Source organism: Zalophus californianus, chromosome 12, assembly GCF_009762305.2.
Source record: "Zalophus californianus isolate mZalCal1 chromosome 12, mZalCal1.pri.v2, whole genome shotgun sequence".
NCBI classification, from domain to species: Eukaryota; Metazoa; Chordata; class Mammalia; order Carnivora; family Otariidae; genus Zalophus; species Zalophus californianus.
In genome coordinates, this window is record NC_045606.1 from 16,175,541 (window position 1) to 16,190,062 (window position 14,522).

A 14,522-nucleotide genomic window follows, 5' to 3' on the forward strand; every position below is an offset into this window, starting at 1 on the left:
TGATAGAATTCCCCTGGGAAGCCATCTGGCCCTGGGCTTTTGTTTCTTGGGAGATTTTTGATGACTGCTTCAATTTCCTTAGTGGTTATAGGTCTGTTCAGGTTTTCTATTTCTTCCTGGTTCAATTTTGGTAGTTGATACATCTCTAGGAATGCACCCATTTCTTCCAGGTTATCTAATTTGCTGGCATAGAGTTGCTCATCATATGTTCTTATAATTGTTTGTATTTCTTTGGTGTTGGTTGTGATCTCTCCTCTTTCATTCATGATTTTGTTGATTTGGGTCATTTCTCTTTTCTTTTTGATCAGTCTGGCCAGGGGTTTATCAATCTTGTTAATTCTTTCAAAGAACCAGCTCCTACTTTCGTTGATCTGTTCTACTGTTCTTTTGGTTTCTAGTTCATTGATTTCTGCTCTGATCTTTATTATTTCTCTTCTCCTGCTGGGTTTAGGCTTTATTTGCTATTCTTTCTCCAGCTCCTTTAGGTGTAGGGTTAGGTTGTGTATTTGAGACCTTTCTTGTTTCTTGAGAAAGGCTTGTATTGCTATAATACTTTCCTCTCAGGACTGCCTTTGCTGTATCCCAAAGATTTTGAAGAGTTGTGTTTTCATTTTCATTGGTTTCCATGAATTTTTTTAATTCTTCTTTAATTTCCTGGTTGACCCATTCATTCTTTAGTAGGATGCTCTTTAGCCTCCATGTATTTGAGTTCTTTCCGACTTTCCTCTTGTGATTGAGTTCTAGTTTCAAAGCATTGTGGTCTGAAAATATGCAGGGGATGATCCCAATCTTTTGGTACCAGTTGAGACCTGATTTGTGACCTAGGATGTGATCAATTCTGGAGAATGTTCCATGGGCACTAGAGAAGAATGTGTATTCCGTTGCTTTGGGATGGAATGTTCTGAATATGTCTGTGAAGTCCATTTGGTCCAGTGTGTCATTTAAAGTCTTTATTTTCTTGTTGATCTTTTGCTTAGATGATCTGTCCATTTCAGTCAGGGGGGTGTTAAAGTCCCCCACTATTATTGTATTGTTGTCAATGTGTTTCTTCGCTTTTGTTATTAATTGCCTTATAAAAGTGGCTGCTCCCATGTTCGGGGCATAGATATTTACAATTGTTAGATCTTCTTGTTGGATAGACCCTTTAAGTAGGATATAGTGTCCTTCCTCATCTCTTATTACAGTCTTTGTTTTAAAATCTAGTTTGTCTGATATAAGGATTGCCACTCCAGCTTTCTTTTGGTGTCCATTAGCATGGTAAATGGTTTTCCACCCCCTCACTTTCAATCTGGGGGTGTCTTTGGGTCTAAAATGAGTGTCTTGCAGACAGCATATGGATGGGTCTTGTTTTTTAATCCAATCTGATAGCCTGTGTCTTTTGATTGGGGCATTTAGCCCATTTACATTCAGGGTAACTATTGAAAGGTATGAATTTAGTGCCGTTGTATTGCCTGTAAGGTGACTGTTACTGTATGTTGTCTGTGTTCCTTTCTGATCTATGCTGCTTTTAGGCTCTCTCTTTGCTTAGAGGACCCCTTTCAATATTTCTTGGAGGGCTGGTTTCGTGTTTGCAAATTCCTTTAGTTTTTGTTTGTTCTGGAAGCTTTTTATTTCTCCTTCTATTTTCAATGACAGCCTAGCTGGATATAGTATTCTTGGCTGCATATTTTTCTCGTTTAGTGCTCTGAAGATATCTTGCCAGTCCTTTCTGGCCTGCCAGGTCTCTGTGGATAGGTCTGTTGCCAATCTAATGTTTCTACCATTGTAGGTTACATATCTCTTCTCCCGAGCTGCTTTCAGGCTTTTCTCTTTGTCTCTGAGACTCGTAAGTTTTACTATTAGATGTCGGGGTGTTGACCTATTATTATTGATTTTGAGAGGGGTTCTCTGTGCCTCCTGGATTTTGATGCCTGTTTCCTTCCTCACATTAGGGAAGTTCTCTGCTATTATTTGCTCCAATATACCTTCTGCCCCCCTCTCTCTCTCTCTTCTTCTTCTGGGATCCCAATTATTATTCTAATGTTGTTTCATCTTATCGTATCACTTATCTCTCGAATTCTGCCCTCGTGATCCTGTAGTTGTTTCTCTTTTTCTCAGCCTCTTTATTTTCCATCATTTGGTCTTCTATATCACTGATTCTCTCTTCTGCCTCATTTATCCTAGCATTTAGTGCCCCCATTTTTGATTGCACCTCATCAATAGCCTTTTTGATTTCGACTTGGTTAGATTTTAGTTCTTTTATTTCTCCAGAAAGCGTTTCTCTAATAACTTCCACGCTTTTTTCAAGCCCAGCTAGTATCTTTAAAGTCATGATTCTGAACTCTAGGTCCGACATCTTACTAATATCCGTATTGAGTAGGTCCCTGGCTGACGGTACTACCTCTTGTTCTTTTTGCTGAGGTGATTTTTTTCGTCTTGTCATTTTGTCCAGAGCAGAATAGATGAATGAGAGAACAAAATGCTAATAGGTTTACAACGTCCCCAGCAAATATACTGTATACAAATCAGAAAAGACCTGAAACCAGGGGAAAAGAAAGGGAAAGAAAGAAAAAAGAAAGAGGAAAAAAAAAGAAAAAAAAGATAACAAGAACAGAACAATACAAAAAAAGCAGAATATGATCAAATATGATCAGGCTAGTGCATAGATTAGTGCAACACACTAGATTTTGGGCGTATTTTGGTCTGTTAGAAAAAAGTGCCTCCTAAAATTTTAAAGGAAGAAAGACATATATGTACAAAATAAGGGTTGATACAATGAAGGGATGGAAGATGACTGTAAAGATGAAAATTATAAAAGATTTTATAAAAGGACTTGATAAGATAAGTTGTTTGAAAAAAGAAAGAAGATTTAAGGAAAAAAAAAAGGAAAAAGGGAGAGAATGTGATCAGGCAGGAGACTAGAACAAAGCCATACACTAGTGATTTAGGGTATATTTTGATCTGTTAGAAGAAACTGTATCTCAAAATTTTAAAGAGAGAACAACTTATATATACATGCCAAAAATAAGGGTAACTACTATGAAGGGATAAAATATGACTCTAAAAATGAAAAATAAAAAAAAAATTTTTTTTTAAAGGGATTGATAAGATGTTGGTTGAAAAAGGAAAAAAGAAAAATAAAAAAAAAACAGTTAACAAAAATTAACTTTGATGAACTAATGAATCATGGTAAAAAAAAAAGCCATGAATTCTATGTGCAGTATTCCCCTAGCGCTGGAGTTCTCCCATTCTCCTTGATCGGTAAACTTGGTCTTGGCTTGCTGGCTGTTCGTGCTGATCTTCTGGGGGAGGGACCTGTTGCTGTGGTTTCCAAATGTCTTTGCCGGAGGCTGAATTGCCCCGCCCTTGTCGGTCCGGGCTAAGGAAGCTGCTGGGGTTTGCTCTCAGGAGCTTTTGTTCCCTGCAAGCTCTCGGTACAGCTTTGGAGGACCAGGGCAGAAATGGTGGCCTCCCAATCTCCACCCGGAGGAGCCGAGAACTCGGGGCCCCGCTCCTTAGTGTGCCCCCAGAGAAAAGCAGTCACTCCCGTCTCCCCGGTCTCCGGCCACACTCCATGCTCACCCGGCCTGTGACCGAGCGTTGCTATCTCTGGCACCCAACCCCGTGTGGAGTCTCCAAACGCAGCAGATGCCTGCGGTGCGCTCCCGTGCCGCTCCTCCCCGGGAAGGAAGGGGAGTCTCCCCGGATCTGCCACTTGTTGGGTCCCTGCTGGAGGAGCAGTGGCCCGACTGGGCTGCGGATCACAGTTTACGGCCACCCCGAGCTGAGAGCCCGCGCCTCGGCTCCGTCTCTGCAGCCGGCTTCCCCGCTCCGATACCTGGGAGCTCTGCCGCACTCAGGCACCCCCGGTCTTTCTGTGACCCCAAGGGTCCTGAGACCATACTGTCCCGCGAGGGTTCCACCCCCGCTTAGCCACTGGAGCAACGTCCCTCAGCGGAGCCGACTTCTAAAAGTTCTGATTTTGTGCTCCGCGGCTCTATCACTTGCCAGAAGCGGCCGGCGGAGGCCCCCTCCCCCGCCGTCTGTCCTCCCGAATATCGCCCCGGATTCACTTCTCCGCACGTCCTACCTTCCAGTAAGTGGTCGCTTCTCTGTTCAGAGAGTTGTTGCTACTCTCTTCTTCCATCTCCTGTTGAGTTCGTAGGTGTTCAGAATGGTTTGATCCCTATTCAGCTGAATTCCTGAGACCAGACGAAATCTAGGTCTCCTACTCCTCTGCCATCTTGCTCCGCCTCCCAGGGTCATTCTTATGACCATCATTTATCTTTGTTCTTGGGAAGCACGGAAAGACTGATGCATAGAGATTTGTGATGGATGTGCCAGGAACTGGTTTTGCACCCACAAAGAAAGTCATGGCTCTGGTTCCTTTACACTGACCCCCTAGAGATCACTTTTGGTACTGCATCATATTCTGTGCGGGGATTTTTTTTCTCTAACAATGCCAGATTCTGGATATATGTTGACTTCTCTTTAAACTTCTAAGGAGAATTTAAGAGAACTTATTAAATAGCAATTCTGGGTTTTTAGCCAAAGGTAATCAACCCTTCGCTTACCCATCTTTCCAAAACCTGTGCCTGCCATTTAATACAAAAAAAAAAAAAGTATTTTTAACGAAGTGATGCAGTTTGGCTTAGTGAGAAAGCCCTAGACTTGGCGTGGAGGATCCACTGTGGCTTTTGATTGCCCAGTGGCTGGGGGCAAGCCACTCAGAGGTCCGGGGTTCATCTGTGCTAAAGGAATAATAATAATAAAAGCTTCACCGTGGCTTTTAAGATTAAACTAAATGATATATCGTGCGTGACATTGTATTAGCTCTGGAGAAGTATGTAAATACTGGCCAGTAATTTTTGTTTTTAGAATATTTTATATAAGTAAGACGCTTCAATCGTGCCATCATCTTCCATTCCCTTATGTTCTAGAGAGATCTGTGTGGGTGTCATGCTGTTCCATTTATTTCACTCACGCTCCTCCAACCCAGTAGTCTAAAGCCCAGCTGCATCACATATTCTCAATTCCATTTCCCTCATTATGTTTAGGTTTCTACTGTCTTGCCTCATAATCAATATCTCTCAGTTTTGCCAGGAATCTTCTTCTAAAATGCACCAAGGACATTATCTAGGATACAGCCATAAGACTTGAATCTCGTGAGCAGGAGGAATCTTATTTGCTCCCTTACCTGTCCCTGACTTTTGCCCGTGCTCTTTCAGATTTACTACTGGAAGGCACAGAGTTCGTCTAAGAGAAACAGACGTCACCTTGAGAAGAAGATCCTCACTTTCCAGGGCAGCAAGACTCACGGCATGCTGCCTGGGCTGGAGCCCTTCAGCCACTACACACTGAACGTCCGCGTGGTCAACGGGAAAGGGGAGGGCCCGGCCAGCCCCGACAGAGTCTTTAATACTCCAGAAGGAGGTAGGGGGCGGACATGACTGAGATCCTAGAACATATGGCACATCTTGAGAGGCTTTGCATTATAGAAGGGGCCCCACAAAGCTGGCGTCTGTCAGCTTGTATGTGGCCCGAGGGTATGTGGGAGGCTTCACAGTGCAAAATGCTGCCCCAAGCCGTCCTCTCCTGACTTAAGTTTTCCTCCCCACTTAGTCACACTGTCAGAAACCTTGCTAATTTGATATTTATTTGGGTCATTAACTTTCTGATCTGCAGGGAGTTCTGTAACTTCTCTAACCCTCGGTTCCTTCATCTGAAAAGCATGAGCACTGATGTGATAACCTAAGAAAAGCACCTGGGAAGAAAAATAATCCTGTCATTTGTAGTTGACTTCTTTCCTGGTGCACCTTCATCGTTTCTGCTGAAGTTGAGATGAGGTAGAAGGTTGGAAGTCTTGACAAAATGGGTTGGGAAGACAAGGAAAAGCACTGCAAGAAGGGGCCATTGCAAGGGGAGGGGGAAGGAGGATCAAATATCCATGGATGCAGGGGTGGAGCACAAGGCATTTGGACACAGGGACACAGAGCCTAGCAGATGAGGGAGAGAGGGACAGTAGAGTAAGAAAGATAATGATTCATCCATTTGAATTTTGCTTCAAGCCCGTATTAAAAATGAGCCAGATAACTTCTGTGGATTCCTTAGGTCTTTTTGATACAAGTAGTTCACAGACAAACTGGGTCCTGGCTCCTTTGAAGGGCTCACGATGTTGGCACCTGCCCAACATCCTCCGAGGGTCATCCTGTGTCCCACTCCCATCCTATGGCAATTGCTTGTCCTCAGTCTGTTGCTCCTTCAGAGGTTGAAGGCTTCTTCCTCTTGAGGCTTTCACTAGTGAAACCTCACTGCTCCTTGAGATGGTTCAGGGAAGGTGTCATAGTAGAGATGACCAGCGAATTAAAGGGTAAAGAAGAGAGGAAGTAGTATGTCCACACACATGATGGTATGAAACAATATGGCTCCTTCTCCTTCAAGAACTATAAGTCATGTAGCCAGGAATGGTGAGGAAAGAGAGGAAGGTGAGCAAGGGAGGACCCATACCATGGATGGTCTTACATGCTATGGGTATTAACCTGGAAGCCAGAGGCTCTTAACCTGAAGACTGTAGTCTCCTAGGGGGTCAGTAAATGGGTTTAGGGAGATCCATGAACCCCCTAACTTTATTTTTTTTATTTTTTAAAGATTTTATTTATTTTTTGACAGAGAGAGACACAGGGAGAGAGGGAACACAGCAGGGGGAGTGGAAGAGGGAGAAGCAGGCTTCCCGCGGAGCAGGGAGCCCGATGTGGGGCTCGATCCCAGGACCCTGGGATCATGACCTGAGCCGAAGGCAGACGCTTAACGACTGAGCCGCCCAGGTGCCCCATGAACCCCCTAACTTTATATGCAATATGTGTTTACTTCTCTGGGGAGAGTTTTTGGCTCTTGTCAGATTCTGAGAGGAGTGGCTTAGGGAAGCTGAGAACCATGTGCCAGGACTCAGGCACAGGCCACTGAGGGCCTCAGGTGGGGCAGTGGTAGAGAGGAGAGTAGGGAATGGATGTGGTTGAGATGTATGAGGTGAAATTGACAGGGTGTAGTGTCCCAGGAGATGGAGGAAATGAGGCAGAGGGAGAAATTCGGGTTGACTCCTTGGTTTCTGGCTAGAGTGACGGGAGAGACAGGGGTGCCATTAATGGGCCTAGGAAATATGGTGGGTGTGTAGAAAAGCTAGCGACCATGAGGAAGAGCTGCCTCCATCCATCATCCTCATGAGGAAATGAATAAAAGAAGACCAGGCATTTGTCCTCTGGTGACATATGGCCAGCCTCAGCCATAGTGGACCTGACACCCTGTGGGTCGTCCCCAGAGTTTGGTGGGGCGGGGGGCGGTTGGGGGGGGGGGTCTGCCAGCACCACAGCTTTTGTTCATCACCACGAGATTCTGGGCGTCTGTCAGCTCTCCAGAAAAGAACCACTCTGCACCTGGGCAGGCTGGCTCATGCCCAGAGCCCAGCAGGCAGGGTGTTCTGGCTGCTTGGAGACACCTGATTTGTTGGAGAAAACAGTTCTTAATAGCCCAGAACACAGCTGCATCTACCCAAAGGTCTGGTTAGAATAGTTTCACCAGTTTGCTTTTATTAAAACACCATTCACAAAACAAGTACCGTCTCTTTTAAAAATATTGGTTTGGATTCATCTAAAGGCAAAGTCTTTATGTATTTTGGAGGATGGCTTTAATGAGTCTAAATGGAAATGACGAGAAAAAAGAGGACGAGATTAGCTGGATGGTTTCTCATCACAGGTTTCTGGTAGTGTATTTTTGGCTGAATCGGGAGCAAGAGTGGGTTACAGAAAACCTTGGTGAATGGTGTGAACATGGTGTAGCACATCACCTGAATACATTCTGAAACATCCAAAAACCCTTTTGTTGACTCTGTGTTCTCACTCCAAGTCCCCAGTGCTCCATCCTCTTTGAAGATTGTTAACCCAACACTAGACTCCCTCACTCTGGAATGGGACCCACCGAGCCGCCCGAATGGCATTTTGACTGAATACACCTTAAAATATCAGCCAAGTAAGTTACTGGGAGAAGGAAAGGGGGGAATATGATTTCAAAAGGAAAAAACTTAGCTGTTTCCTTAAAATACAAACTGGTTATTTCTTTAGTGCTGTAGAATATATGCATATACCTTCAGGTGGTGTTCTAGAAGGAACTTCACATCAGACTTTCTAAAGACATATATGCTGTTGAAAATTGAAAATCAAGCAGTCTGTAGAATCCTACAGACCTTTGACCATGGGGTGGATGCTGTTGTTAGGTTAGGTAGGCATTAGTTATCTGTAACTAGAAAATGGTAAAAAAAAAGAAAAAAGAGAAAAAGAGGGGTTCCTTTGGCACAAGACCTCTGAGGATGAGGTTTGGGGTTATCAGTACATGACACCACCTGCAAAAACACAGAGAAAAGAAATGCTATTGGAATCCACCCATAAAATTCGCCTCACTTATAAGCGGGTGGGGACTATATCTCCCCCTGTTTTGCGATCATGTAGAAGCTGTAAACGGCTAACGACAGTTATGTCAGGCAAGGAGTGAATGGATTACATTACACAGGGAATGTAATCCAAGTTTGACATTTTTGCTTGACACATTTATTTGTAATAGTATTCCTACAGCAATTAATGGGGAATGCACTTCTCTGTTGTCTCTTATTGCCAGTTAACAGCACCCACGAATTAGGCCCCCTGGTGGATCTGAAAATTCCTGCCAACAAGACACGCTGGACTTTAAAAAATTTAAATTTCAGCACTCGGTACAAGTTTTATTTCTATGCACAAACAGCAGCAGGATCCGGAAGTCAAATAACAGAGGAGGCGGTGACAACTGTGGATGAAGGTAAGATGCATATGTATAAAATTGACGGAACTCTTAGGTGTCGCGAGACCAGGGTCTTTGACCTGAGCGCATGCCTTCTCTTTCCTTGTGGAGGATCCATCTTACCCACCTAATGCGAACGCTTGTTTGTAATTTCCCATCCTGACATCTATAGAGTCAATTATTTAATTCATGTTAGGATAACTATTGGATATTTGTTTTCCGAGTCTGTGTGAAATTTTTAAACTGGCATTAAAATGTTGAGTTGAGAGTGGGAAGTTACAGTATTTTGCCACCCAGGAAGGCAGAGTTCAAGGCAATGTGTTTTCCTGTCTACAACTTAACATGTGTGTACATACACACGTACATACACGTGCATGTGATACACACATGTATGCGTACACCGCCACACATATCCTTGTGCAAATACATAGATGTAATTCTAATCCTGGTCTTGAGACACCAGAAGATAGTTTGCTAGGCCACGTACTGGTTGAGGATTTCTAGCAAGGAATATGAAACACTAATGAAATAGTGCATTTGTTTTGTGTTTGAGCACGGGACTTTGTATTTTGGTATGCCGTCTGGTACAGAGAAAGCAAAATAGTCCCATTAGAGTATCAAGAAAAGGAATTAATACTTCCTTCCCGACTTTAAAAAAAATTATTTTGAAAAAATTTTGATTTGATGAAAATGTCCAAAAATTTTACAAAAGATTTTCTGATTTTGCATGTCACTAAATTGTAGAATTTCTTGAAGGTTATTTATTCGATTATCTTCCCTAGCATGAGGAATTGACATTTCTACCCAAAAATTGGTTTGAAATACCCTAAGCCTTGTTCCATAAGAGGGAAATATGATAATGCACCTTAAGGAATGTGTGTATTTGATTGCTGGGTAAGCTTGGTAACACCTGGTAACACCCAGGTAACACCTGGGTAACACCAACATATCTCTGTCCCCTGTACCTGATGTGGGACACTTCATTCTTCTTGCATGCTTTGGCATTTTAATAAGTGTTTTTATATCGCTTTACATGCTCATGGGTGTGTTACATCTAACTATATAGTGTCCTATTTCTGTTTCCCTTCATTAAAGCTGGTATTCCTCCACCTGATGTAGGTGCAGGCAAAGGTAAAATCATTCATCTGCATGACTTTATACATGTGTGAAATTTGCAATGTTAAACATGGCGAAGTGCAGCATGGGTTAAAAAAAAAAAAAGATATAAAATGAGCTTTGAAAGACCAAATGGAAGAGAAGATCTTGGAAGATCTTGGCTTGAAAATTCATGTCTAGTCTTTTCCACAAGTAGAAAGCCACACACTGAATTCTACTAACCCTTCTTCACAAGACCCATCCCTGGAACAAACCCTCATCTTCACTTTTAATGACGGGATTGGGGCTGGATCAGACAGGACCCAAACTGTCACACATCCTCTCTGTGGCCACACCACATGCTCAGGGTTCAGAAATATTCCTCCTGTTCTGCAAACAGCCTGTAAGAACTCGATCAGCCGAGCTCTCCATTCTCATCTGATTTAGCCCTACTCCTTGTAGACACAGTGTCCTCTTTGCTGACACGACACCACACTGTCCATTCAGAGTTCCGGCTTAGTGATGCCCTCTAACTGGCCCTGAACCCACGGTCTCCCCACCAGGATCCCTCTGAGCAAGTCTTCCTGTCAGCCTGCATGCTCTGCCCAGTTGTGTGAATCCATCCTGTCTTCACCACGCCGCACACATCTCTTCCCCCTGGGGCATAGTGGAGTACTTCTGTTCTCCTTTGTCTCTCTCAGCTCTCTGGGTGAGAAAGGTGTGTTGGGAGAGCAGTGCTTAAATCCCCTGGGATAGGCCCTCCCGCCTGAGGCAGTCCCGAAGATCCTCCTCCATCCCCTTGGCCCTTGTTGATCTGTTAGCTTTTTCAAGAGCTGGGAGTCCCAGCCACAGGGCACTGTTTTCCTGGGGCGTCCCCCTGGCCAGGGGTGGTCTTGGACTTTGACAGACTTGAGTACAAATAGGAATGAAGAAGAAGACCAAGAGAAAGAAGTGCCTTGCCCGAAATTACTCAGATCTTGTGCGAGTACACCTGATTCAGATCTTTTTTTTTTTTTTAGAAATCTGCTTATATTCATAGCCTTGGTAAATAATAAACTGTAGGGCACCTGGGTGGCTCAGTTGGTTAAGCGACGGCCTTCGGTTCAGGTCATGATCCCGGAGTCCCAGGATCGAGTCCCACATCGGCCTCCCTGCTCAGCAGGGAGCCTGCTTCTCCCTCTAACCCTACCCCCTCTTGGGCTCTCTCTCTCTCTCTCACTCTCTCTCTCAAATAAAATCTTTTAAGAAATAATAATAATAAACTGTAGATCAAATAGATTTTGAAGTGACTGAATACAATAGCCACGTTCACTAATCTTAATGTTATCTGTGTGCTTTGAGTCTTGAAAGAACGAAGCTGGGAAAATTCAAAATTTCCACAGTATGGTAGAAAGATATAAGCCTCCCCCTTACATTTATGCGCTTTGCCTCGCTTAATTAGATATCAGTTAAAGTCCTTGGTTGTGTTACAGTAATTCCCTGCTATGTTCCCCTGGTAACCTTTCACTGAAGCATTCCAGAGAAAGCCTGGCCTCCTTCCCGATGGCGGTGGACGCGTCCCTGGGGCTCTGCCTGGAGTCAGTAGCTGTGTTAATTGTGCTGTAAGAGGGCTGTCTGTGAGTGAGCCTGAGTTTCCCACTGACTTGCCGTGTTAGAAGACAGCATGCATTCGCTGGAAAAAAGAATTATGCACTGATGTTAATTAATTAAAACCAATTAAGAGAAATCCTTATTAAAATAGTTTAGGTTCTACCATTTAATGTTACTAAATTGAATTGTGAGTTGCTTACGATGATAGAGACAAGCAAAAATGGACTGTCGGAAGGTTCACAAAACCCCTGATGTTGAAATCGGGTGGATCTCAGATAAGAAGAAATATAGGGTTTAAATGTGTTTTAAAAACCTAAGCCCAACCTTATTTTTTTTCTACATTGCTTCTTTTAATAGTGCCATTGAACATTGCATAAAGTGAAGGCAAATGCCTTAAGACTTTTAACAGCTCGAGAAATAATTTGTTATCCTGGGTTTTCTTTCCTTAAAAATATCTCTTTTTTTGATCTCAGAATGAATTCTGTTCTCTGTCCTTTTCTTCTCCATACAATTTAGATACTCTCTGAGAGAGGAGAAAAAGGAAAGTTCTCTATGATCCTGCTAAATTTTCATATTTTTATGGTTTTTCGCTTTTTCTTTGAAAGAGGGGCGCCTGGGTGGCTCAGTTAGTTAACTGTCTGCCTTCGGCTCAGAGCATGATCCCAGGGTCCTGGGATCAAGCCCCGCATCAGGCTCCCTGCTTGGCAGGAAGCCTCCTTCTCCCTCTCCCAACCCCCCTGTTTGTGTTCCCTCTTTCCCTGTGTCTCTCTCTGTCAAATACATAAATAAAAGATTTTTTGAAAAGAAGAGGATGAAAAGAATCAGAGATGGCTCGCTGAGAGAAAACAGGTGTGATATCCTCAGCTCTGGATGCATCAGCCTCTGGTGGCTTCAGTCCACCTCTTATCGAAGGGAAAAGAGATGCATCTGAGTTTACATTTTTTTAAATTTTCTTACAGATTTTAAAAGATGTTAATGAAACCCAAACTTACAAATATGTAATTGCAAAAAGGAGCATTTAAATCACTACTTAGAATCCAGGATAGTCCGTTTGGCTGTACTGCGTCATACCCACCTCTTCCCTTCCCATGCCTCAGTTGGGCATGGACACACTCCTGAGATCTTTAGGAGTCACTTATTTGGATCCATGTCCTTGTTTGAATAAAGCCTTTAGTGTCTGTGTAAGAGTAGTGGTTGTTTAGCTGCATCTGTTTAATTTCTGTGTCCTTTTAAATAGTTTCAGGGTCTGGGATTCTAGAAAATAAACCTGTGAAGGCATCTGTAGAAGTGATCTGAAAAATCACAGCTAACGAGTTTGCCTTCTGGGCCAGTGTTGCTGACACGGCTTTACCCATAGCCTTTACTTTCTCATCCTTGGGACCATTCATCAGAACACTCTTGTGAGGTGACCAGTTGGGGTACAGAAATAGGGAGAGACTGACAGGTCAGAAACTGAACATGATTCTTGACATAATTAGCAGCAGACTGTGGTCAGCCAGTCAGGACGGAACAGAGCTGGGCACCAAGGAGCTGGTGACGAATCCTCTCTGTGGTCAGACTCTTCACTGTATAATTACACCTGAGTTGGTCCCACCACTACCAATGAGGTCAAGAAACAAGGAAAAGCTAAAGAATATGTAAACAAAAATCAAGTTTAAAGTCTGGCCCAAAGAACAACAACAAAATGACTATATAAAAAGTTCAGTCAGTTCAACAGCTGAAGTCTATCTACTGCATAAAATGCACCAGGCTTTTTTAAGGTACTGTGTACCCGGATGGTAAGACAGACCTTGCCTTTGATGTGCTAAAAATGTGGCAGCTGACACCAACACAGTAAAAAAAAAGAGTATAAACAGGGGCGCCTGGATGGCTCAGTTGGTTGAGCGACTGAGTCTTGGTTTCTGCTGAAGTAGTGATCTCATGGATTGTGGGATAGAGCCCCAGGTCAAGCTTTGCACTCAGTGGGGAGTCTGCTTGAAGGTTCTCTCAATCTGCCCCTCCCCCCATTCATGCTCTCTCGCTCTCTCTCAAATATATAAATAAATCTTTTCTTTAAAGAAGAGTAAAAATAGATGCTAAACTAGTAATTTGAACAATATTTTATCTAAGCATAGAGGAAGGAACCATTTATTTGCTCAAAAGGATCAAGAAAAATTTCACGAAAATAGTAATATTGAACTGGGCCTGGAAAGACAAATAGAATTTGGACAGATGAGTCCGGGGGTTGGGGTGCATAAATTCTTGGTAGGAGGCATAAGCAAAGGCATGGGCTTTGAGAATCCACAGGACCTTTCAGTTGTACCCAGAGACGTGACTGAAGAGGTAGATGAGGCCAGATGTGAATGATCCTTAAGGACCACGAATGTCTTGCTAAGGAAAGAGTGTTTACCTGTGGGCAAAGGTGAGCCATCCACCTTTCAAACACGGAGTGACAGGATCACATATGTAGTTCAGGAAGCTAAAATCTAGGTAGCTACACTGATGGGATCTACAAAGAAGGACTTAGGGTAGGGAGAGAGACAAGAGACAGGCTTTGCAGAAAGCTCCAAATAGAAATGACACTCTCAGTCCCTGGGCTGGCAGTCCAGAAAGTGGGTGAGTGGAGGGTAAAAGTGAGGAACCTTGGGATTCTCTGTGATGAAAGTATGATATCTTCTCTGACTGTCTTTAAGAATAAGCTAAATGCTTTTCTGTTGGAAGTGTTTCACTGTGCTTCTGCCTTGACCTCTCCCATCAATACACCAAGACTAAATTCCTCAGTTCTATGATTCCAAAATTTCTTAAAGAAAATTAATATTTTGCCTGGGATCTTTACCACTGATGTTGTACATATGTGTTTGTATTTATTATCTCTGTTGATTGATCATATTCCTATCATTATCTACTCTTTTAAAATCTCAGACGATAAAATCAAATAGCTCCACAGAATGACCCTAACATAATTCTGTAATCAGTTTCGCTCTCTGCTGTTTCCCTTAGCACAGAGGGGTACACTGTACACATAGGATGGTGAGTTATATCTCAGAGGTCAAGTG

At 43.2% G+C, this 14,522-nt stretch overlaps 1 protein-coding gene across 14 annotated transcripts in view; it reads left to right on the forward strand.

Moving 5' to 3' along the window:
• NRCAM (neuronal cell adhesion molecule) overlaps nt 1-14,522 on the forward strand; it is a 290,304-nt gene that overhangs the window by 255,347 nt on the left and 20,435 nt on the right. For 9 of the 14 annotated variants that reach the window (XM_027573702.2, XM_027573706.2, XM_027573708.2 and 6 more), the window contains 4 exons: nt 5,208-5,412; nt 7,879-8,001; nt 8,644-8,820; nt 9,898-9,933. In XM_027573702.2, coding sequence (XP_027429503.2) covers nt 5,208-5,412; nt 7,879-8,001; nt 8,644-8,820; nt 9,898-9,933 — 541 coding nt within the window. The remainder of the gene's footprint in view (nt 1-5,207; nt 5,413-7,878; nt 8,002-8,643; nt 8,821-9,897; nt 9,934-14,522) is intronic. The other 5 variants (XM_035723247.1, XM_027573711.2, XM_035723246.1 and 2 more) reach the window with 1 other exon arrangement.